This window comes from Ascaphus truei, chromosome 9 (genome assembly GCF_040206685.1).
Source record: "Ascaphus truei isolate aAscTru1 chromosome 9, aAscTru1.hap1, whole genome shotgun sequence".
NCBI classification, from domain to species: Eukaryota; Metazoa; Chordata; class Amphibia; order Anura; family Ascaphidae; genus Ascaphus; species Ascaphus truei.
The window spans coordinates 24,263,431-24,287,858 of record NC_134491.1 but is presented as its reverse complement, the minus strand read 5'-3'; the positions used below and the strand labels follow the sequence as shown (position 1 = coordinate 24,287,858).

Sequence of the window (24,428 nt, the reverse complement as noted above, 5' to 3'; positions counted from 1 at the left end):
CTCTGCTGTGTACATGGATACTATTGCTATATTTTAATTGTGTTGGAAATCTCAGATTTTTAACATTTTATACTAATCACACTCGGTAACAATTCAGTCATACTGTAATAAATACAGAATACATTACAGCTTGCATGAGAAGAGATTAATATTCTTTCATCCTAAAAAAAACAGGTCATTTTTTATTTTCTTGTTTTAATCAAGATAAAACATAGTGCATACTTTTCATTTTGCTTGCAGAAAAACGTTCAGCTGGACGTGTTATTGGCATTAAATGGAAACACACAATACAGTAAATGACAACATACAAAGTGAGTATTTTTGGCAGATGCCACTGACCCCTACTGGTGAAATCCTTTACTACATGGGACCATAGATGCTATACTGCCTGTGAGCAGCAGGGGTCACTGTTATCTTCCCAGGTAACTATGGGTTATTATGGCAGGGAAATAAGATTCTCTGCATGTGGAACAACATATAGTACACATCTAATATCACAAACACAAATGACCGCACAGCAGGCGGACATTGTCATTAGTGGTTTTAGATACAAGCCAAATGATGTGGTCAAAATACACGAGGACTTTTTTCCCCTGACATTTTTTAACGTATTCTTGTGTAGTACTGTCAATTTGTATAAAATGTTCAATATAATGAAATCAGAAAAGATCTCTGAGTAATTTAATCCCTAAAAAGCCTTCCATCACTGTTAGTGTATTAGGTTTATGGGACTTCCTGTGCTCCTTATAGCAGTAAAATATACTGGTGAATACATCCCACTCCTGGGTGGCATTCAAAGAGTAATATTAGATGTTAACTAATAGTTTAAAGTGCCTCAAACAATACAATATGGAAAATAGGCTAAAGCGCTCAAATGCAGGTGCAATGAATAAAATAAGCCAAACCACTAAACCAGGGTACTAATAAGAATAATATAGTACTTAATGTGCAATAGTATGGGTACTATCCTCCTGAAGACAGGTGGTAGATGGTACAAGCCCACTCACCCTCAGTCTCATCGGCAGGTTCCCCTGAAAATAAGCAATACTCACATCCTGGTGGTAGGTAGGCAGGCAAGCTGTGCAGCTACAATTATGCAATAACAGGAAAAGGGAGACCAAAAAACGCACCAGCAAAAACGGAGCAGGAAGGACCCAAAACGAAAAAAATGATTAAAAGGGCACTTTAATGTGACAAGAGACCCATCCAACGCGTTTCGAACGTCACAGCGTTCTTTTTCAAGACGTTCGAAACGCGTTGGATGGGTCTCCTGTCACATTAAAGTGCCCTTTTAATAATTTTTTTTGTTTTGGGTCCTTCCTGCTCCGTTTTTGCTGGTGCGCTTTTTAGTCTCCCTTTTCCTCAAACAATACAACCCTGATGTTTTCAGGGATTACCTTGCATTTTAAGCATCATATCTTTATACTATATTAGTGAAAGCACTGTATGCCTGCCTGCCCGGTGTCCCTAGGGGAAATCTCATTGGTCCCTTGGGCCGCCCGCCCCCGCACACCTCTCATTGGCCTGAGGCGGAGTGACGGGCCACACACACACACACACACACACACACACACACACACACACACACACACACACACACACACACACACACACACACACAGCAGCTCTATACACACACACACACACACACACACACACACACACACACACACACACACACACACACAACAGCTCTATACACACACACACACACACACACAACACAGCAGCTCTATACACACACACACACACACACACACACACACACAACACAGCAGCTCTATACACACACACACACACACACACAACACAGCAGCTCTATACACACACACACAACACAGCAGCTCTATACATACACACACACACACACACACACAACACAGCAGCTCTATACACACACACACCCCCCCTTTGTCCGCACCCCCCCCATCACGTGCGCCGCCCTGCACTGGCTCCGGACGGGAAGCGCGGCCCTCCTACCCCAGCCGCTCCCTTACCTCCCCGGCGCTACCACCCGCTCAGGTAAGTCACTGTGCGTCCCGCCTCAGCCTCAGGCCCACTGCGCGTCCCGCCTCAGCCTCAGGCCCACTGCGCGTCCCGCCTCAGCCTCAGGCCCACTGCGTGTCCCTCCTCAGCCTCTGGCTCACTGCGCATGCCGCCTCAGCCTCAGGCACACTGCGTGTCCCGCCTCAGCCTCTGGCTCACTGCGCATGCCGCCTCAGCCTCAGGCCCACACAGGGCGCTTCCTACCGCCGCTCAGCCGGACGCCACATCGAGCGGGCGCCGGGGGGGGGGGGGGGAGCGCGAGTCTCAGGCCCACACAGGGCGCTTCCTGCCGCCGCTTGCACGCCTCACTCAGCAGGACGGCCCATCGGGGGACCAAGCGGGTGCCGGGGGGGGGGGGGGAGCGCGGGTCACGGGGAACGGGGGGGGGGGCGAGCCGCGAGTCACAGGGAACGGGGCGGGGGAGTCACGGGGAACGGGGGCCACCAGCCGGGGGACGGACGCACGGAGGGGGGGGAAATGCCCATACATAAATTATGACAATACATATGCCCACTGCTCTCCACCCCCCCACTCCCCTTTCCCCCGCTCCCCTTTCTCCCCCCCGCTCCCCTTTCTCCCCCCCCCGCCCCCCTTTCTCCCCCCCGCCCCGCTCCCCTTTCTCCCCCCCCCCCTAACCTTTACAACAAATACTCACCTATTGTTCCACGATTTATAAATAATACTACCTATTACGCATTTACATCCCGGGCAACGCCGGGTCTCTCAGCTAGTCTTTACTAAAATAGAGGATTCTTATCTGGTGTCTGTTGAATTGTGTAAAGTAAATTATTTTAGAAAATGGGAGGTGGGGGGGGTCTGAAATTGAGCCCCCCTGATGTAAAGAAGTGTGGGATCCACGAACCATGTTGCCCTGATTGAACAAGAGTGGCACTCAGCACAAGTAAGGCCTCGTCCAGGGTGGTGCTGAGTGGGTGCGCGCGCTCATCCTGGACACGTTGCAACAATGCACGTAGCCTGCGCGGGTGGGCGCACTTGCTCGGCGTTCACCTGCTTGCCGAGCAAGCAAAATTGATTTTGCTACTCGCAAGCGCGTCACGTGAGCGGTTTGCCCAATGAGGGCGAAACAGCTCTGTGATGTCGTGGCCACGCCCCCAGACGTGCGCACACCTAGCCGGCCAGGAATCACCCGTCCGAGCAGGGCGCAGCGCTGGAGCGCCAGTTTCCATCCTGGACGAGGCCATGGTGCCTTCACCCGCGCGGAGGCTGTGGTAAACGGGTGCTTTCCCTGGCCATGGTGGACGGGCGTGCCAATTGGGCGTCACAGAGTTGGTTCGCCGTCATAGGGCGAACGGCTCACGTGGCCGGCCTGTCGCGCCAAAAAATCAATGTGAACTGATTTCTTGCGCAACGCGCGCCCCCTCACGCCCGCCACATGGGTGCGAACACTGCCGTAAGCCAGTCTGTTCGCTCAGAGTGCAGGAGCCTCCGCATGATCTGCGGCACCATGAAGCCTCACACAATTACAATGGGAATTCTTTCATTACATTGCCACTTTGCAGCCCTCCTTGTCAGTGACACGTGGGGGGTTAATGATGCACTGACAGCCTCGCCTGGAAAATCTCTTAAAGTAGAACTAAACATTAGAACGGAATGCAGACATCCTAACACCGCGCTCTTGTGGGGGTCCCTGAACTTTAATAGCGCCATCACACTAGTCCCTTCCCCCCATATGTCCAAACGGAATCGTCTGCCTTTGCGCTTGGCAGCACTCTCCGTTTAGTACAAGCGCAGCAAACGCGTTCCGTCCGCGTGTGTCCCTCCTCGCAGCCCGTCCCGGGTTTTCGGGGGGAGCTGCTGAGGAGGTGACAGTTGGGGGTGTGTGGCGCGCGCGCGACCTGCTCTCCTCTCACGGGCCCACCCAATCCGCGTGACGCCGCTTCCACCACTGAGGGGGCAATGACCACTACCCAGCGTTACGGCGTGGCCGAGGAGCGAAGCGGCCACTGCGCGGCCGTGGACGTCAACTGCCTCTATGTGTGGGGGGGATACGTGGTAAGGGGATAGCGTATCCAAATAACCGGCGGGAGAGAGAGACACGCCGCACGGGTCCCGCCCGCCATAACGCAGAGCACGTCTGGAGGGCGCGAGTGACACGTCCGCATCCCCTCTCTCACACCTGAGGTATTCGCCTTGGTTCTTGGGAGGGGTGAGGAGTGACAGCTGCCTGACAACAGCCGCCGCCGCCCTGTGATTGGTGGATTCAGATCTGGCGCGAAGCGCGTGCGGTGCGGGCTCCGCTGGGAAGAGGGAGTCGCCAATGTGGCAACGGGAGTTTAATTAATGGCGGCCTGTGTGACTGGCTGGGCTAGATGTTGCTGCTGTTTCTCTCTGCCCTTTGATAACTACATTCGATGGAAGTTGTGATATCTTTCAGTGGACCAACAATATATATATATATACACACACACACACACACACTTAGGCTAAGGCCCCGGTCACGCCGCTGTAATGCGCGCCCGCGATTTTGGCGGCGCGTTCAGCCGTTTCCCCGGTCTGCAGCTCACTGCAGGAGGAGAGACCGGGGGGGCGGCCATGACGTCACCCGGCAGGTTCGCCCTCATTGGCTGAACCGCCGGGGGGCGTGCCTAATCGCTTGACGCGAGTCCTGCTCTCAATTCTATTGAGAGCAAGAGTAGCTCTCGCGCGAGCGCTGCGGCCCCCCCTCGCAGCGGGCCCGGCACCATTGCGGGGAGGGCTCTCGTGCGCGCAGCGTCCGCCACAGCAGACGCTGTAGTAGGCAGTGGGGGCAAGGCCTTAGTTAAGTTATGGTGGGTAAAAAAAAGTGACAAAAACCCCCCACAGTAAAGCATATAGCAAATGGAAATATTACTGTATGCTCCTTTGCATGTCTTAGGCCAAGTTCAGGGTGGCTGCTACGGACGCTTGCGTTGGCGCCTCCCCCGCGTGCTCCTGCAGCCCGGCGATCTGTGCCCAGGCTGCAGGACTTGGGTCACGACGTTTGGGGGCGGGGCAAACGTGTCACGGAGCTGGTTCGTTGAACCAGCTCACGTGACGCAACTGCCGCCCCAAATATCATTTCGGGTTGTAGCGGCAAATTGTAGCAGCATTAACGCTGCACTTTGCCGCCGGTGAAGTTTTCAGTTTGAACACTCCCACCGAACAACCCGGACATGCGCGTGCACGTCACGTAGCAGCCACCCTGAACTCGGCCTTAGGCTGCGGTCCCAGTGACTGCTACGTGTGCTGTGCGTATAAGCACCGCCCCTCAATGGGGCTGGGCCCAGTACGCACCTTCCCACTGAAGGTGCAGCCGCACCGTACTGCCAGGTTTTTTAAACTCGATGAAATTGAGTTTAGAACTTGCGACGGAGGCGGATCTGGGCCTCTGTTTATTGGATACATTTCTTACTAGAAAAACTGAAGTATTCTTTCATCAATTGCTATATCACACAGCTGTGAACTCGTCCTCTCGGTGTGGGTGACACCCTCTTCTCCATCACGTTCATATGTCCTTATAGAGGTCTAAGTTTCACCATTCTAAAAGCCATGCCTCTCTACCTTATTACACATAACTAAACACTAATAATATCACCCTGCTTAAAAATAAGTCATCACACTAAGAAGTGGAAAAGGTATAGGCTAACAGCAATGCTGTAGTTAGAGAAATAACTTTGCCTACATGGGTTACAGGCTTTGTACTCCACAATGTTTGACCATAGCAGCAGGTGTCTGTTAGTACAAATGTGGAGACTTAACATATCTCACAAGTTCCCTATAAGCCCCACGGTTCATGATGCTGTAATTGCTGTTGAGTGAAAGTTATTGCATTGTTAGCTGTGTTAACACACTTATCGCAGTATTGCGGAACAGAAGCATATGGCTGAGCTTATAGTGCCAGCGATGCGACGTTGCTTCAAAACAAATGTATTAAAGTCGTTGCGTGCGCTTATAGTAAGCGCAGCGTGACGCATTGGTCGCTGGAAGTCATCAATTTGATTTTTCCAGTGACGTCGCTGGCGACGGCACTATTAGCGCAGCCTATGTCAGAAAGCCCAACAGACAGCGATATGTAGTCCTGATTTTATCCTTCTTAAAACCATTCCTTTTTACTTTAAAGGCTCATTAAAATAATCTGTACACACAATAAGGGGGAGGTAGAAACATGTTGGATAAAATAACATTTGTGGTCATGTTTAACACCTTCACTCTGAGAGAAATTTATTGCTGACCCTCACTGGAAGCCAAGAACTTAATGAGAAATGTAATATATATATTTAGTCTGCAGAGCTACGGGTGGTAAATACCTTTCTTTGCAATATTTTGACAGACAATTGAAGAAAATGAGGTGTACCTGCCAAACGATGAAATATGGGTGTATGAAGTTGATAGTGGCTTATGGTAAGATAAATTAGCTTTATATTTTGTTCTATGAAAGTGTTCTGGCAATAACCTGAAATTGTATTAATTACTCATAACCCCTGTGCTGCAAACGAAAGCGTTACTAGTCCCTAGCAGCAAAGGTGTCCAAATCATATTTCATTTAGAAAAAAAGAATGGTCCGTATCAGGCTTTTGAATAGATACGGCAGGTATGCAGAACATAATTAGCCAATATAATAATAATAAAATATAAAAATAACTTTCATTTTTGAGTCATGGGACTCAAAGCGCGTCACAATTACAGTATAGTGCGCGGTACGCAGCACATAGGAATGTTATAGACACTGTCCCTGCCCAGGTGAGCTTACAATCTATGTTCTTGGTGCCTGAGGTACAGGGAGATGAAGTGACTTACTCAAACTCACAAGGAGGTGACACCGGGAACTTCTCTGCTTAAAACATAGTGTCAATGTTACTCAATAAGCCACTGATTCAGCTCTATATAACCCAATCTAATTAGATCTGTAATGCTTGGTGTTGCTAAATACAGGACAATGCACTTAATGGACGGTGACCTGCCCCCTTCAATGTCAGGCAGCTGTGGAGCATGCCTTAACGGGAAGCTGTATATATTCGGTGGCTATGATGACAAAGGGTACAGCAATCAGGTAATTCAGGCTTCAAACCTTCACGTCATTTCCAATAATATTTAAAACTGATTTCATAAAAGGAAAGAGACGACTATGTCCGACTAAAATATGTTGATATTTCATATGATGTGTGGTCTTATTGCCAGTAGGGATACCTATGAACATTTGCACAGGTCAATAAATCTTCATAGACCATTGACATTGATATGGGTCTCCCCCAGAACAACATTTTTATTATTTTCATGATGATAATACTGGATAGGGATATAAAAAAACAAAAAAACAAAGGGACAGATTAGGAAAATACAAGACAAGCAAGTTCTACATTTACATCAGTCTTTTGCATTAACATTAACATTCCTATAGGATATGTCCGTTTCATAATATAAAAGCTTTGAGATTCTAGTTCCAGTTTCAAGGGCAGTTGCTGTATCCAGCTGAATTACAATGATATGTCCTTTATTTATTCCGTGTATACTCTGGTGTGTGCCCTGGTCAACATAGATGCAACTGAAGTAGACTGGTGAGGTCTTTAACTCTTATATACAGGCGTCCTCGGTATCTGATGTCCCGCTTTCCGTCGGATGCCTTTTCCGATGCCGCTGGACGCATTATCTGAAGTCGGACCTGCTTATCCGACGGTCACCGCCGCCGAATAACATTGACCCGCAATCCGACGTTCCGTTATCCGTCGGCGGTTTGCGAGATGCGTTCCGTCGGATAAGCGAGGACCCACTGTACATCATCATCCTTGACAAACCCCAGTACTCATGCAATTAAGTCTGTGTGTGTATATTTTGTAGCATTATGTTCATTATTTTAAACTTAATAATTGATACATTTGTATGTAAGATCTATATAAATAAAGACACCCAAATATTTATCTTTAAAGCTATACTTTGTGAATCTACGATCAAAAAATGGCATCTACACGTGGAAACACGTTAAGAACTTTAAAGGCCAACCCCCCACACCGCGAGATAAACTTTCTTGCTGGGTTTATAAAGACAGGTGAGGACCTTTCATGATGCTTCATTGATGTAGGGAAATGCATATGACTTTTTCTCTTACAAAATCGTACCGGTTTTTATATTGTAATTGGCAACCTCCCAACTCTAAAATCCATTTAGTAATCCTTTTCACACATCCAGAACTATAATTCTTGCCTTTTTAGAATAGCATGATAGTAGTAGCATTTTATATAATTTGACAAACTTCTTTAATACAAATATGTAATGTCAGTCCTGGGTAAAAGGTACCAGAAGACAAAAACAGATACTTTTTTAAAGATAATTCCTACAAAGTATGTTTATAATGTATGATATGTATTCTGTATTTCTATTGTTTTAACATTGTCTATTACAATGCGTTGTGGTGATAATGCACTGAGAAGTTGGGCTCTTGTAAGCTAAATATTTCTATGTTGCCCTGAAGTTTGATGTTTCCTTGTGGTGATTCATGTCCTGAGGTCTTGAAGTCTTGTAGATAGAAGGCCATGTATTCTGCGCAGTCCCCTCTGAAATAGTGATGTGGGTTGCGCTGTTGTGAATGTAATACTCGGAGAGGCACAAAGTACATCCACGTTATTTACCTACCAGTTTGTTTAATAACCATAGCAGTTGATTTAATAAATGTGTGATTAGTCTTTTGTTTCTCTTAGATTAATATATTTCGGAGGCTATGGATCGAGAAAGCACAATGAACTTAATGATTGCTTCGATGTACACGACGCGTCATGGGTAATTAGATTGAGTTCACTTTGATTTTAAGTTATTTGTTCAGTATGTTTCTAAGAGTTCATTGACTTTATTTTAATACTGCACCTTAAAATATCTTCAAGTTGATATAAAATAACTTTGGTTAAGTCACTTGAACTGGCTGTAAGGTATCTTCTTGCTCCTGAAAGCGTCTTATTGCATAGCACTGCTTAGAAAATATGGGCCTAAATGTTTTATGTTGTTTATAGGAAGGCCAGGTATTTTGGGGATGGAACAATGATGTTCATGTTTTTGACACAATCACACAGACTTGGTTTCAGCCGGTGGTAAAAGTGAGTATTTTGAATTCAGCTTCTTAGCTTGGTCACTGAGCAGCATGTGGGGCCTATTGTGTCTCATTTTTATTCTTTTCATATTTACAGAATGTTCCGCCCCAAGCACGGGCTGCTCACTCCTGTGCTGTGCTGGGGAACAAGGGATATGTGTTTGGCGGGCGTGTGTTGGTAAGTATTAAAACGTGGATTTGATGACTCAACATATAGCACTATGTTTCCATAGCAGGAAACTGATTGGTTTGGTAATTTGTAATTTAGTATCTTCTAAGAATCAGGTTACACCAAGCAATTCCTCTGAGAGGAGCCATCATTCATGTATGATGCCAAATCTATGCTGCTGACTCTTATAGTGGTCTTTTCTCTTGGTCCTGTTGCTGACCCATGAGATCTAACATGTAATCCCAAAGGATGTTTACAAATTGATATTATAAATCTATATTTGCAAAGCCAAGTTTTGCATTCATTGCTTTGGGCACAATCGTCCATCTGGTGATCTTTTTCTGTATTAACATTGCTGTACTCTGAAGATGTATAATATGAGATGTGAGTTGTATAATTTATTTGTATTAAAGCCTCTCTTGTATGTAGCCTGATTAAACACTGTGCAAAAGAATGGAGTTTGATTGAATCTTTAGGTTAATTTTCAGATCTGCATTTTATATACACGATGAATTGCAAAGATAGTCACCCTAATTCTCCTGCTTTACATTCCCTGATGAAACTACCTTTGTCTTAGGTCAATTATTTTAATATTTCAAGAAGGAAATAGCTCCAAACCTTCAGGAAGGTGAAACTGTGGGTGAGAATTTATATTCCATAATCACATATGTTAAATGAATATGTCGTGATTGGTACTTTTGGTGAAACATGAAGTGACTTTTATCACTCATTGAAAGCATAATTTAATCTTACAACATGTTCTGGAAAAGACTCTCTTAAAACCTTTACTCTTTGTTTGTTTATTTCCAGCAAACTCGGATGAATGATTTGCACTTTGTGAACCTAGATACTTGGACTTGGTCTGGAGGGTAAGGCAAAGTACACAATTGGTACTTCTTAACATTGTTTCACCACCACCAGTAGCCTTTTTTTCTAATCTGAAACTTCAAATACAGTTAGAAATTGTTATGCAGTTTCAGATTTAATATTTATTCAAAATTGTGGGAGTTTTTTGTTGGAGATACTCAGTACTGCTGCACAGCATTGGGTAAATCTGAGCTGTAAAATAGGGACAAAAATCGACACTGTTACCAAACAAAGGAACCACAGAGCACGTTCAGTCATGTTTTATAAAGAAAAGCTGTGCACAATTTTTGAATTATCCACATTTTATGTTCACCCATTAACATTTCAACAATGACTTATCTCACATTAGTTTAGTTTAAAAAAAATATATATATGTGTGTGTGTGTGTATATGTGTATATGTGTATATGTGTATATATATATATATGTATGTATGTGTTAAATATATAGTTTTTCAGGCAAAAGATGACACAGTGTGCTCATTTGCATGTCATTTCCCAGAATCCCTTGCTGCAGTGGAAGCACTGTATGCTGTGGATAATGGTGAAAGGCAGGGTTGCAGACCTGCCCAAGACATGTGAATGTGCTCACAAGTGATCTTTTTATTTGCTATATGCAATACGGTGCAGGTTTCTTGTTGCCTGTTTCACCCACCAAAATGTCATATATTTTTTGAACACTCAGTGATTCTTTCCCTCTTTTCTGCGCCCCCATCCTTTTGTCTGCCCTTTTCACCCACCATAACTTAAAACATATATATGTGTGTATGTATGTATGTGTTAAAAATAAAAAATGAGAAGCGCACGCTCCGTGATAAAAATAACACAAGTTGTTTTTAATCCATTAAAAGAAAAAAGGCTCACTTATAAGACAAGAGTAGGTAATGCGCAATGATTTTGTCAAAGCAACAGGTTACTAAATGTCAATCTCACATAAAATGATTCTAATTAAGAGGCTGTTACAGTGTCCCTTGTTTCTCTCCAGAGAATTAGGATACTAAGTAGCAGGCTTTCCTAGGAGCTAAAAAAGCCCCAGCTGCTATTAGTTCAATCACAGACTCCTAGGGAAAGTAAAATAGTTGGTATAATAGTTCAAATTTCAATACATCCTCATGTACTCTCTCACTGCACACGCTGCAGTGTAAGGCCGGGTCCCCAGTGGTCACGACGCGCGCTGCACACCAGACACTCGCCTCTAGTCAGGAAGGACCCAGTAGCTCCTTCTGTGTGCGCTCCCCTCTCACGATAGCGTGTCCGCCGGCAGGGAAGACAAGCTTGGTGGGCAGCCAATGGAAGGGCAGATATGCCGCGCATCCCGTCATGGCCGCGACCCCTCCCTCCCGTCCCACGCATCCCATTGCTCCCCTACAGACCATAGATCGTGGCTGTAATCTGTGCACGTGCCGTCAGGCCGGCAAGCACTCATGCTACAGGGAGCACTGGGGTCGTAGCCTAATACTCTCCTAACTTTATGTGTGATTGAGACCTAGTGAGGTCATCACATACTAAACAGAGGAGTACTGCAGTGAAATCAGAGAGAGTACATGGAGATGTATTGAAATTTGAACTATAATACCAACTGTTTTACTTTCACTATGAGTCTTGTTCATCGGACCTGGTATGGGTGATACATATATATATACAGTGTTCGACAAACCTATACATTTGCACGCCCCGGGCGAGTGGATTTAACATCGTGGCGAGCTCCTATTGGCCCAAGCAGCACACGTGTGGTACTAGGTGGCGAGTAAATTTTTTTGTTCGGCGAGTAGATTTTTTGGTGATTTGTCGACCACTGTATATATATACCATACAATACCGGTTGCAACACGACATCAAGGGACAGCACGCAGGTAAGTAAATCATAAAATTTCTATATTTGATAGAAGACACAAAAAACGGTTTGTGTGTCTTCTATCAAATATAGAAAATGTATGATTTACTTACCTGCATGCTGTCCCTTGATGTCGTGTTGCAACCGGTTTTGTATGGTCTGTTATTGCTTTATGGGATAAGCACCAAAACTTATTTACTTGCAAATGGTGTGCCGGCTGTGCATTGGATTATATATATATATATATATATATATATATATATATATATACCCATCTATCTCACCCCTACCGCACACAGCACTTATCATCTGAGATTTGACTCCAAAAGACTGTTCATGGTCCCAAGGTTCAGCAAAGTATCCGTCCGCTCCTCCTTCTCTTACCATGCACCCCAAAACTGGAACAATTTACCGGAGACTCTCACTGCCGCCACCAGCCTAAATTCTATCAAAACTAAAGCTGTCTCACATTTTAATCTGGTCTGTAACTGTTACATACGCCTATAACATATATTATCTCTAACTGTGCATGCAATGTCTTGTATATAATGTATAACCCTGCTCACTTAATGTAACTATGTATTTGTAACCATGTATCTGTCATCATAACTCTGTGCCCAGGACAAGAGGTAACTCTCAATGTATTACTTCCTGGTAACACATTTTATAAATAAAACACACACACACACACTAAACAAGGTATTCCACAGGTCTTAAAAAGTAAAGAAAAAAGTTTAATGCAGAAAATCAACATTTCGGTTCTAGCAAGAACCTTTTTCAAGACGTCTTTAAAAAGGTTTTTGATTGATAAAACCGTTGTTTATTTTTTTTTTTTTTCCCCATTAAACGTATTTTTATGTGTGTGTGTGACTTTTTGTGTTATGCTTCTGGCATCCATCTTTCCTTAGGATCCAAGTTAATGGGGAGAATCCAAAAGGCAGATCATGGCATAGTTTGACTTCAGTTGGAGATGATCAGTTATTTCTGTTTGGAGGCCTTAGTGCCGAAAGTGTACCCTTAAGTAAGTAATACAAAAGTAATGTGCAAAAGATACAGTAACTAGACACAGTGATTATGTTCAACTATAACATGGGAAGCCAACTCCAGTTCCCAAGGGCCGCCAACAGGTCAGGATTTAAGGATCTCCCTGTTTCAGCACGAGGGGCACAATCAAAATGACAGAGCCACTGATTGAGCAACCTGTGCTGAAGCGGGGATAGCCTTAAAACCTGACCTGTTGGTGGCTCTTGGGACTGGAGTTGGCCACTGCTGAACTATATAATAAAACTCATACAGTATGTCACGGACGGCACCCTGTGAGCACTTGACTTGTTTTTGTGACATGGATTAATACACACAGCTATCAAGCTGACCCACGTTTCTTCCCGCAGTGTCCCTAAACTGAGTAATATCCATGCTGTTTTTGTTTTCCTTTCCTTTTTTTTTTATACAGGATTGAAGCAGAAGGTCTCAGAGCTGAACCCCATTCATTTCTGCTCCAGGGACCCCCTACTTCGGGGATACTTATCTTCGTAGGGGGTGCCGGTAGCCGCTCAAGGGTTCATACGATGGCGGACTGTCACTGCGGGCCAATAAGAAGTTGTGACGGCTTCCTATTGGCCCATGTGACGTGGGAGCTTTAAACTGCAGAGAGATACCGGCACCACCTTCGAAGGTAAATATCTCCTAAAGCACAGGGTTCCCGGAGCCGAAATGAATGGGTTTCAGCTCCAGTGACCCCCTTGTTCAATTGTGTAAAGAAAAAATGGGCATGAATTGCTCGTTTAAGTTACATAAAAAGGGCTTTGCTTATTACCACTGTCAGAAAGAGTTGTCATCAAGGGTTTTACAAAATGTAGTAGGTGTGTGGTGCTCCAATAGACAACCCATAGGTTCAAAATAAACTTGATTGTAGAATCCTGCACATGTATACTCCCCAGTGGTTGGACATGATTTAAATCCCAGGCATTTATAACGCTCACAGCTCCAAGATAAACCGACTAGTGGACTAGGGTCCCTACAGGCACTGTAGTAAGGGACCTCACAATATAGTGACCCAGCATAATATATCGGTATGGAGACAAATTTGAATGAAATGACTCACTCTTGATGAGATGTGTGATCCAGATTGTCCAGACTTTTATCCACAGCAGGGGGTGTGCTTCCGATTTGTCGGCATGCTAGCAAAGGAAACAGATTGGAAAAAGCAGGCAACAGCAAAGCAGGAACAAAAAAATAAAAGAACATCCAAAGAGCGTGTGCCCATTAAAAAAATGATTTATAATGGATTGCAGCAAGGGTTACAACAACATTATGGGGTACAGGGCTCGAAACGCGTTGGTGGGGGGCCCTGTACCCCATAATGTTGTTGTAACCCTTGCTGCAATCCATTATAAATCATTTTTTTAATGGGCACACGCTCTTTGGATGTTCTTTTATTTTTTTGTTCCTGCTTTGCTGGTGCCTGCTTTTTCCAATCTGTTTCCTTTGCCATCAAGGGTTTTAATCACCCCACAATTCAAGAGCAGGCCATCCCTACAGGCCACTGTAGCATGGCTGTTAGCCATATGGCTGTGTAACATCAAAAGCGTCACATCATAAGTGTACATCAAAAGTGTCTACAAGAGTTCATTTTGGAGTTGAAATTGGAGGTGAAGATTGGAGGAAGATCTGGACTCTGCATTACAACTTTGCCACTGTGAGACATTAATTTTTATCATCTGTGATACCTTGGAACTCTCCTCCTGCATCTCACTATGCCCTCCCTATTTCTTTTTCTGTTTACTGTTTCCTCACTCCTTTGTGAGCATTTCTGTTCTCTACAACATCCCCACTCCCCACTTCACCATTATTTCTACACCTCTCTCCCAACAATTTCTTTACCCCTCAATAAAAAATACCCACACAAACCCTCTTTTCACACCCTCTATCTACTCCTTCCTGCTGCTGGGGATCTCCCCTAAGCCTGAAGCCAGGCATACACACCTGATATCACCCATGCCTCCCTGCCATCTCTTCCCCTGTAAAGTGTGTTAACCCTTCAGTTATTTGACTAACCTTAATACTTGCCCCACAAATCAAGCATCCCAATAGTTTGCACTTATGGTTACTGTCCCACACTCAGTCACTCCTACCACCCATTGTGACCAAGCACTGCCATCTATACAGCAGCACTTATTCCCTCACCTACCATCACTGTAAGTTCCCCATCAAAACTCTTAGATGGTAAGCTCTTCGGGGCAGGGATTTCCTTTCCTATTGTAGAACGAGGAACTGGCGCACAATCCAATAAAGTGGGTCCCAGGATAAAAGAATAATTCTTTATTTCTTATTTATCCATATAACAAACGGAGGTGAGCACCCTCCTACGCGTTTCGTGTACACCGTACACTTTATCAAGGCGTATTTCTACAGCTCAAATGTGGTTCCTTAAATACCCCAACTGTTTCTAATTTGCGCCAAAACCGGCAGCCAGCAGGCGCTTCAAAGGAGCGTCATCATCCCTATGTGACTACCCCCTTACCTCAAGGTACGGCATGGCAACGGTAAACAAGCAGGAATCTCCCTTGCTCCGCCCCTCCGGAGAGTATCAAATCGCGCATCCACTGATGCAAACGATCTGTGACGCATCGAGTGCGGGCCGCCCCTTCACCAACTCCTCCCATATACAAGGACGGGAAGAGCAGCCAGAAGCAATCTCCCCCCCCCGATGCGCCTCCTCACACAGGGAACGACGGATTACTACGGAAGTAAACACAACTTGCCAACACATAACCACCCACGAACCGAGAGACCTGCCTAAGGCCTCGGCCATGTTCCCTGCTTGCTGGCGGAAGCGCGCTGATGCGCGATCCAGCTCAGCACTGAGCCCCTACAGCCGCAATTAGAGCGGCTTTAGTAGGGGCTCACCTATGCTTCCGCAAGCGCGTGGAAGCATAGGTCTTAGGGGAATTTAAAATTCACCCGCTTGCTGGCGCGACAGGCCGGTCACGTGAGCGGTTCGCCCAATGAGGGCGAACCAGCTCCGTGACGTCACTGGCCCGCCCCCGGCCAGTGACGTGCCCGCCCCTGGCCCGCCCCCTGACAGCGCATGCGGTAAGCAACCGCAAGGCCAGGGAAAGCACCCGCTTTCCCTGAGCCTCAGCGAGCAAGCAGGGAGCCTGGCCGAGGCCTAAGACATGTGAATGTGCTCACAAGTGATCTTTTTATTTGCTATATGCAATACAGTGGAGGTTTCTTGTTGCCTTTTTCACCCACCATAACTTAATATATATATATTTATTTTTTTTAGGTGATGGGTGGATTTATAGTATCACAAGCAATGAATGGAAACAGTTTAAACATTTACCAAAAGATAGACCAAGGTAAAAACTGTAAATCTTTGGAAAAATTACGACTTTTTTCTTAAAGCTTCAAATAAATGGATTAATAGATGGTGGATTAGTTTAAAGGCAATGTGGTAGGTTTATCCATGCTAATGTAATAATGATTATTATTATGCTTCGACTGAGCCACCTGTGCTGAAGCAGGGGTATCCTTAAAACCTGACCTGTTAGGGGTCTTGAGCACTAGAGTTGAGAGCCCACTGGTTAAGCAAATCATAGACAGAGCATGATATTCTTTGGGTATAATGTTTAAATAGAAATCTTTTGATGCACCCTATTTATAAGGTTTCTTTCTTGCACTTAACCCTCATATATTGCAGCTTGTCCATGAGATTCACAGGAGAAACAATAATGGATTGCTGCTGGTAACAGGAGTATGCGACTGCACTCCTTTTCTGACTCATAATGCAGCTGGCACTTATGATCTTTAACCTACATGTGTAATATGTATATTTTAGTATTTATTAATTTGATATAATGTTGGAAGTCCGAAAAATGTTTTTCTATGACTCCATGAAACATACATTAGCCCAGGGCTTCTCAACTCCAGTCCACAAGACCTCCCTAACAGGTCAGGTTTTAAGGATATTCCTGCTTCAGCACATGTGGGTCAATCAGTGGCTCAGTCAGAGACTGACTGTACTGAAGCAGGGATATCCTGAAAACCTGACCTGTTGGGGGGGTCTTGAGGACTGGAGTTGAAAACCCCTGCATTAGCCATTTAAGCATTCAGCTGCAACGAACACAAGTGGAACCATAGGGACAATCTATGAGACATATAATGTGATAACTTTTAATAAATGCTGCAGTGTTTATAAACAACAAAAAGTACTCAGCGCTTGCTGGGAGGAATGCTAATATTTCCAACACATCAGAATGTAAATTGTTTTTGTATGTAATATTATTGGGTTCTCAATCAGTCTGAATGTTTTGCAGAAGAAATGTTGTGGGAGGAAGACAATTTAGGGGGTAATTCTATATTGTCCGACATGGCCATTTGTGCTATCTTTGGGGATTTTCGGCCAAAAACAGCCCCAATGGCCGCTTTGGACAATATATAATGACCCTCCTTAACCCACTATCTGACAGTGAATTGCTTAATGATGGGGGCTTTGCACAGTCCTCTTTTTACTAGAGCTAATATTCTGTGTAAATAACCTGCTTTATTAGAATGTTTAGGTTGAGGTGATAAGTTAGAGCAGCGGTGAGGGCAGTCTGTAGGAAAACATCAGCTAGAATATCAACCCAGGTCAAGGCAGGACAGGCAACCACCCAGTGCTCTTCGAAGACCATGCCCAAGCAAGAGTTTTCCTTCCGCAGATAGAACAGAGACAGAGCTACCTGCAAGGATGAGGTGAGGAAGAAAGAGGGTTGTGTTATTCTAGAGCATAGACATACTGGGCGATTCTTCTTATCAGGGAGATTCTTGAAAGTTACTAGAAAAATCCATTTATTTTTTACTGCTTATTGTTTCCACAATTATTGAACAATGAAGAGACCTCTCTTATTTTCTCTCGAAATGTCCGTTAAAGGAACTTTGAGTTGTTGGCCAGTATGGATATAGATTTTAAAACATCTAAGCACAAAAAAACAACTTTGGTAGGTAGTTTGGTGGCTCATATTTTTCTCAAGTCACCATTTTGTTATATGTTGTTGAAAAAATAGTAAACTCACTGTTATTGTAGTTTGTCTGCACATACCCCCCATAATGTAAGCCTAAGAACTATGTGCTATATTTTCTGCTTTAGGGATTACTACGGGAAACATCTTTTTGTTTTACTTTTTTCTTCCCCTGTAAATCGATTTTGTTAGTGTTGTCCTACGCCATTTATGTGAAAGCAATTCCACTTCATACACTAATCCGTCTTTAATGTGTCTATAGGTTGTGGCACACAGCCTGCCTTGGAAAAGAAAGTGAAGTGATGGTATTTGGTGGCAGTAAAGATGACCTACTCTCCTTGGACACCGTTAGTAAAGAAAAATAACAAATACCATATATACACACACTATAAGATACTTGTGTACATACAGTACATCTTTATGGGTAACGTAAAGTTAGAAGACTGTGATTGTGAATGTCAGTGGGTACCGCAGGTACAGTATATGGTGGTTTCCTGTTATACACAATCAAGCTCTTAGGAAAGTAGTAAAGGTCTCTTTGAGAGAAGCTGCGAGTCACAGAAGTACATCCATAAGCCAATCTGGATGAGGACTGAAACAATACAAGGATACAAACGGCTGTGACTGGTCTTGTTTTTATACAGAGACTCTGGCCCATATTTACTAAATGGTAATAGCTCACAAGACACCACCTGTCACCAGAAGACGCCTCATGGCAAATTTATTTGAATGGGTTGTAAGGTGTCTTCCAACGCCGTAAGGTGTTATATTAAATATTATTGCTCAGTAGATATGGGCCTGTGTGTATATTAAAGCAGTAGTCTGCCCTGCTCACTGTTTTTACTTATCTAAATAGGGGGGTTTCCCAAGTGACAAAAGGTTTTGTCCACTATGCAAAAGTACTTGTCCAGTAGACACAAATAGGCTGCGAGTTCTCGCTTAGGTGGCCAATAGAAAGCTGCGCCATTATCAGGAGCTGACGTCACAACTTTCTGTTGGTAACCCCCACGGCCATGTTTACAGTGTATGTATGTATGTATGTATGTATGTATGTATATATATATATATATATATTTTTTTTTTTTTAAGTTATGGTGGGTGAAAAAGGCGACAGAAAACCTCCACCGTTAAATGGGCTCCATGTGAATGGATATTCCAGGCAAAAGGGGACACATTGTGTGCTCATTTGCATGTCATTTCCCAGAATCCCTTGCTGCAGTGAAAGCACTGTATGCGAGGTGATAATGGTTGAAAGGCAGGGTTGCAGACCTGTCTAAGACATGTTAATGTGCTCATAAGTGATATTATATGTATATGTGTAAAAACAAACATCACAGCTTGCACTCAATGTACTTGTTCATATAGACAGGTGCTAGTCTCAAATAATAGAAAAACAACATTACCATCCTTTCGTCCGGTAAAGAAAGACTGCACTCGGTTCAGTAATCATGAAAAACTGTATTGGGCATCTGAATAGAAAAGATAAGTCACCCAATCCGACGTTTCGGTCCTGGAATAGGACCTTTCTCAAGGTGGTGCGTATATATATATATATATATGTGCTGTGTTCTGGGTGATAATGGTGAAAGGCGGGGTTGCAGACCTGCCTAAGACATGCAGATGAGCATACAGTTGTATTTACATTTGTGTGTGTATATATATATATATATATTATTATTTTTTTATTTTTTTTCGAAAGGATTGCTGTTTTATCTTCCAGCTAGGGGGGAGAGTGCCACACTCTGGTTACTGTTAGATAAGCGATGTACATGACCCTGGCATAGAGAGACAGTCGCTGAAAGGTCTATTCTACAGACCTGACTATAGCCGCCCTGTCTCCCTTCTGCATGCGTACCAATAGAACGTTTTCTGGGCTTTTGGTAGTTAAACAGTGAGGCATTGAAAGCTTTAAATATTGTTTCTTTTTTCTTTCTACAGTCAAAAATTATAATTTGCATAAGCAAAATGACCTGGCATTTAATTTCCCATTTTTGTGTATATTGAACCTGGTGCAGTATATATTACTGTTCCCTGTTTATCAATTTATATTGCAAATATTGTCAATACTACTATTAGTGTTTCCTAGATATCTAAATGTTTTGTTTTCTGCAATAAAACACAAAATACATTTTCTCATTTTAGGGCCATTGTAATGATTTGCTCATCTTTCAGATTCAGCCCTACTCACTTTGTAGGTGAGTTGAAATCATTCCTTTGCGAGCAACAGTTTGTACACTATGGCCCAGAGCCGCAAAAGGGTGCAAAGCTTTAGGAAAGGGGCGGCCAACTCCTTTCCTCAAGGGCCACTAACAGGCCAGGTTTTAAGGCTATCCCTGCTTCAGCACAGGTCTCAATCCTGTGGCTCAGTAGTTGATTTAGCCACCTGTGCTGAAGCAGGAATATCCTTAAAACCTGGCTTGTTGTTGGCCCTTGAGGACTGGAGTTGGCTGCCCCTGCTGTAGGACGTCTTTAATCCCATACATGTAAAGTTTAGCACTCTTTTGTGTATCTGGGATTTTGTATGTGTGAGTTCTGATTGTTATAATAGTACATAATAATCATTTCCGACACTGTAAAATCTAATAAAAAATGACTATTGTGTATTTAGCCTATTTTTAGGCCTGAAAAGTAATTCAAGGTCAAAAATGCATTCTTTGTAATGGCTGTCCACTGTTACTGCTTTGCACTGGTCAGTGCAATGATTACCTTGTCCGGCCTGGACAGGTTTGCTAAAATTTCTACTGTTATTACATTTCACAAAAAAGTTAAGCAACTTTAAGTAATAAGAAAAAAATTTTTTTAGCATACTGAACTTCTAAACTCCAGCAATAATGAACACAACGTATATCTTTCAAAGACAAAAGATGTTTTTTTTTTGTTTTTTTTTTTAAAGTGACATTGGAGATCCAGGACAAAAAAAAAGCCAATTTTTACTGGAAACATCCTGAGAGTTTATTGTATGAGACTTACTGTAAGTTAGTCTTCATGGGCCTGCTATTTATTCAGTAATACATGTATGTGTGTATTATTGATAATGCACCTTTAAGAGCAGGGGCGATTACCTTCAGGGCTTGAGGGATACCTGATAATTAAGGCGAGGTTGCTTATGTGTTCATTAGATAAATCTTGAAAACGTGGCCTGTTGGTAGCCTGCAGGGACTGAGTTTCAGCGCCCCTGTTTAGGAAGAATAAAGACACAATGGATCCCTGCTCCTAAAATATATTTTGTTGAACATAACACAGTACAACAGGGGTTCTCAACTCCAGTCTTTAAGACCCCCCCCAACAGGTCAGTTTTTCAGGATATCCCTGCTTCAGCACAGGTGGCTCAATCAGTGGCTCAGTCTCCAATGGAGACTGAGCCACCGGTGCTGAAGCAGGCTCTTCGACTGAGCCACTGATTGAGCCACATGTGCTGAAGCAGGGATATCCTGAAAACCTGACCGGTTGGTGGCCCTTGGGGACTGGAGTTGCCCACCCCTGCTCTATGCAGTCAGATGCTATTAACTCCCTTTTTAATTTAACTTTGACCACAGAAATGCCACCACGCTGTGAATCCTTTAAATATTAATTCTGGCTATAAAGTAATGTATATGGGGTTCTTTGTTTCAGGTTGTGTCTGGACTCCATTGGGAAAAATGCTTCAGTGTTAGGAAACCAAGTGCCATCCTTACCTAGGAAACTTCTCCAGCAAGCGGTAAAGAAAATAACATTCTGGACAGCAACAAAATACAGACAGTGCAGGAGAAATAATCCCCATGACGTGAATAACAATGGTACCTGATTGCCAGGGGAAGACAAAACATGTACGCTTTTGCACTTAAACGATTAACCCCTTGGCTACTGAAGGAGACGGAAATGTATAGTGATCTATCAGGCCCTCCAGTACCTAATTGGTTAAACAGTATTGGTTTAATGGTTACTCAATCCTAAATGTGGTCTTGGTTTGGTTTGTGTTTGCAAAACTGAGTGATGCAAACAGTTGTGTTTTACAATTTGTATGAGAATGCAGAACTATTAATCATCTATTTCCCCCCATTTTCTGGGGTAAGTTCTTCATATTGTTTAATGCCTTATGTATTTAGTGAACTGCTACTTTGATGTGTGATTCTAAAAGAGACAGGTTGAGCAAGTAAAAAAAAAAAAAAGAAGAAGTTTAATTCATCCATACCCAGAATGTGCCAATGCCACAGTGCCCCGCTTGGAACTTTTCTTCTCTTTATTAAATATTAAAACCAAACCACAAACAGCTGTATTAGAGCTCCTGTAACGAAGAATGACGCAGTGGCTTCGTGACAACACTTACTTTGACATTATGTTTTACAGTTTCCCAGATGCAAGAATATGCCAAAAAATAGTACCAGATTTCTCAAAGAGAAAAACTCAGTTGCTTTGAATTTGATTTGTCCTTTTTTTGACCCCAGTTTTTCACTCGTTTCGCAGCCGGAAGACTTTGATACTTAACCCTGTATCTTGTATAATCATTTTGAAAATGTTCTTAAACAGTTAAAATAGATTCTATATTTTATGTGAATTTTTATAATTTATCATTGTGATTACTGTGTGTTGTTGTACCCTCAGTTTATATGTTGACAGGTGAGAGGAATAAAAACAGCAAGAAAATAAACCGTACAATTGTTTAGTTTAACAACTTTGTTCTGATCAATTTTTCCACGTTTTTGCAACTTTTGTTGCTAAAATTACGACAATCAAAAAGTTTTGTGTTTGTAAATACAGTTGAATTTATTCTATAGCGGAGACGATTAAAACTGTAGGAGAAGGCAAGGACTGCTCTCTGCTCCTAATTTCATACTGGTTGCTTGGGCAGTTTTTCACACTGAAACGTTCTTGTAAATTACGGTAATGTAAATATATAGGGTACACATATTACAAACGCTTGCAAAATGTTGAAATATAATAATTTTCAAGGCTCTGCGACTGAGCCACTGATTAAGCCACCTGTGCTGCAGCAGTGATATCCTGAAAACCTGACCTTTTGGTGGCCCTTGAGAACTGAAGTTGCCCACCCCTGCTCTAGGCGTTCAGATGTTAATGGCATGTTCTAAGAGAGAATGTTTCTGTGTGTCCAACGAAATAGGAGAAAGTGCTTCAAATTATCTGCCAAGTTCAACCTGGCGTAAACCCGAAAAAGTCTGTGTTTGTGGCGCATAATTAAGTGGCAAAAAATACCAGCCAAAAATGTATTTTGCGCTGCAGCGATGTTTCGTTCTATAGGTTAACAACACTTATTATTTTCCCGGTGTGGCTAGTCTTAACAGTATTATTTTTAATAATACTAGTTATAAATAAAAAAAATGCACATCATTCTGTTTTAATTTAACTTGTCAATCAGTGATTCAACCTGACGCAATGCATCAAATTTTAATTTCCAACAAAGCGTCATGTGCCGTCACATGACGACCTTCATTTATACGATGCACAAATTATGAATGTTTGTTATACTTTTAGCACTAAAATGTTAATACACAAAAGAAATTCAAATATGATGTTAGTACAAAAGCAGCTCAGGCTACGGGAAAGTTAGAAAAATAAAAGCCATTTTTAGCACCCTGTTCATACGTTCAACATACAGTGGATTTTATTTCTATTGTTAAGCAAACATCTACATAATCATAAATAATGTATATTCTTTTTACTTCTCATTCTATATTCCGTTTCTCAATTAATATGATGCATTGTAATAATAAGTGGGCAAACGTATCTGTCAAGAGAGAGGGGATTTGGCCTGGGATTAAAGGGGTTTCACCCCATTTGGCCACCCTCTACTCTCACCTGGGAAGCAAGGGGTTAACTGGACTGGGGTCCAGTAATGTGGTTTTGCCTTGCTTCAGCCATCCAACTGTTTATTCCCCTGTATAAATGTATTGTTTCTGGGCCAGTGTCTGCACCACACACACACTGGGGCTTAAGGGGTTAATGAGCTGCACTTTAGGAAAATACATTAGGATAGTGGTGTCTTTTCAGAAATATCTGGGCTTCAAAAGGCTTGATTGAAGTTGGGTGTGAAAAGCACAGAGGGGGGTTGGTGTATGTTAACACATCTGGCTGGTAGAGACAGCTAGCACCCAGGCTGGGGCATTGGGTGTGAAATATAGCGCCGGTGACAAATGTTCACTATACAGGAGTCCCTGCTTCAAAGGATTTCTTGATGGGGGCCAGGGGTGCGGTTACGCAAGGAGATATCAGAATGAGTGACCTTATTAAATATAAGAATATTATGAGATGTCCTCGGCTGAACGTGCTAAAAGCTACATATATGTATTCGTGGGACTGATTCGCACATAAGGATTACAGACACCTGATGTCTGGCAGGTACTAAGAGACAGATATTAATATCTCTCTTAATTTTAATATTACACGGTAATATTTAGTCTTATTGGGAGCGTCATGCGTGCCGGCATGTATTAATATATCTCGCATGCCAGTAAGTATCA

The 24,428-nt window shown here is 43.2% G+C and overlaps 1 protein-coding gene across 5 annotated transcripts; it reads left to right on the top strand.

Moving 5' to 3' along the window:
* Positions 1–253: 253 nt before the first annotated feature.
* Positions 254–22,624, top strand: KLHDC1 (kelch domain containing 1). Of its 5 annotated transcripts, none has more exons than XM_075613856.1 (13): positions 254–311; positions 6,356–6,426; positions 6,958–7,075; positions 7,950–8,068; positions 8,718–8,796; positions 9,024–9,107; positions 9,198–9,278; positions 10,080–10,138; positions 12,877–12,989; positions 16,260–16,332; positions 18,236–18,320; positions 20,116–20,168; positions 21,586–22,624. In XM_075613856.1, exons 1-13 carry the CDS (start codon positions 297–299, stop codon positions 21,755–21,757), a joined length of 1,122 nt encoding a protein of 373 aa, XP_075469971.1. In that variant the 5' UTR covers positions 254–296; the 3' UTR covers positions 21,758–22,624. The 5 variants fall into 5 exon arrangements, with proteins under 5 accessions (XP_075469971.1, XP_075469975.1, XP_075469974.1 ...); XM_075613860.1 differs by lacking the exon at positions 254–311 and adding an exon at positions 1,790–2,022; XM_075613859.1 differs by lacking the exon at positions 254–311 and adding an exon at positions 3,860–3,882.
* The last annotated feature ends 1,804 nt before the right edge of the window (positions 22,625–24,428 follow it).

Excerpts from the sequence above, each read along its gene's own strand:
- KLHDC1 (XM_075613855.1), top strand. The coding sequence starts at position 3,964 with ATGACCACTACCCAGCGTTACGGCGTGGCCGAGGAGCGAAGCGGCCAC. Across the intron at positions 6,427-6,957 it reads GAAGTTGATAGTGGCTTATG|GACAATGCACTTAATGGACG; the intron begins GTAAGATAAATT and ends TGCTAAATACAG. Across the intron at positions 12,990-16,259 it reads TGCCGAAAGTGTACCCTTAA|GTGATGGGTGGATTTATAGT; the intron begins GTAAGTAATACA and ends TATTTTTTTTAG.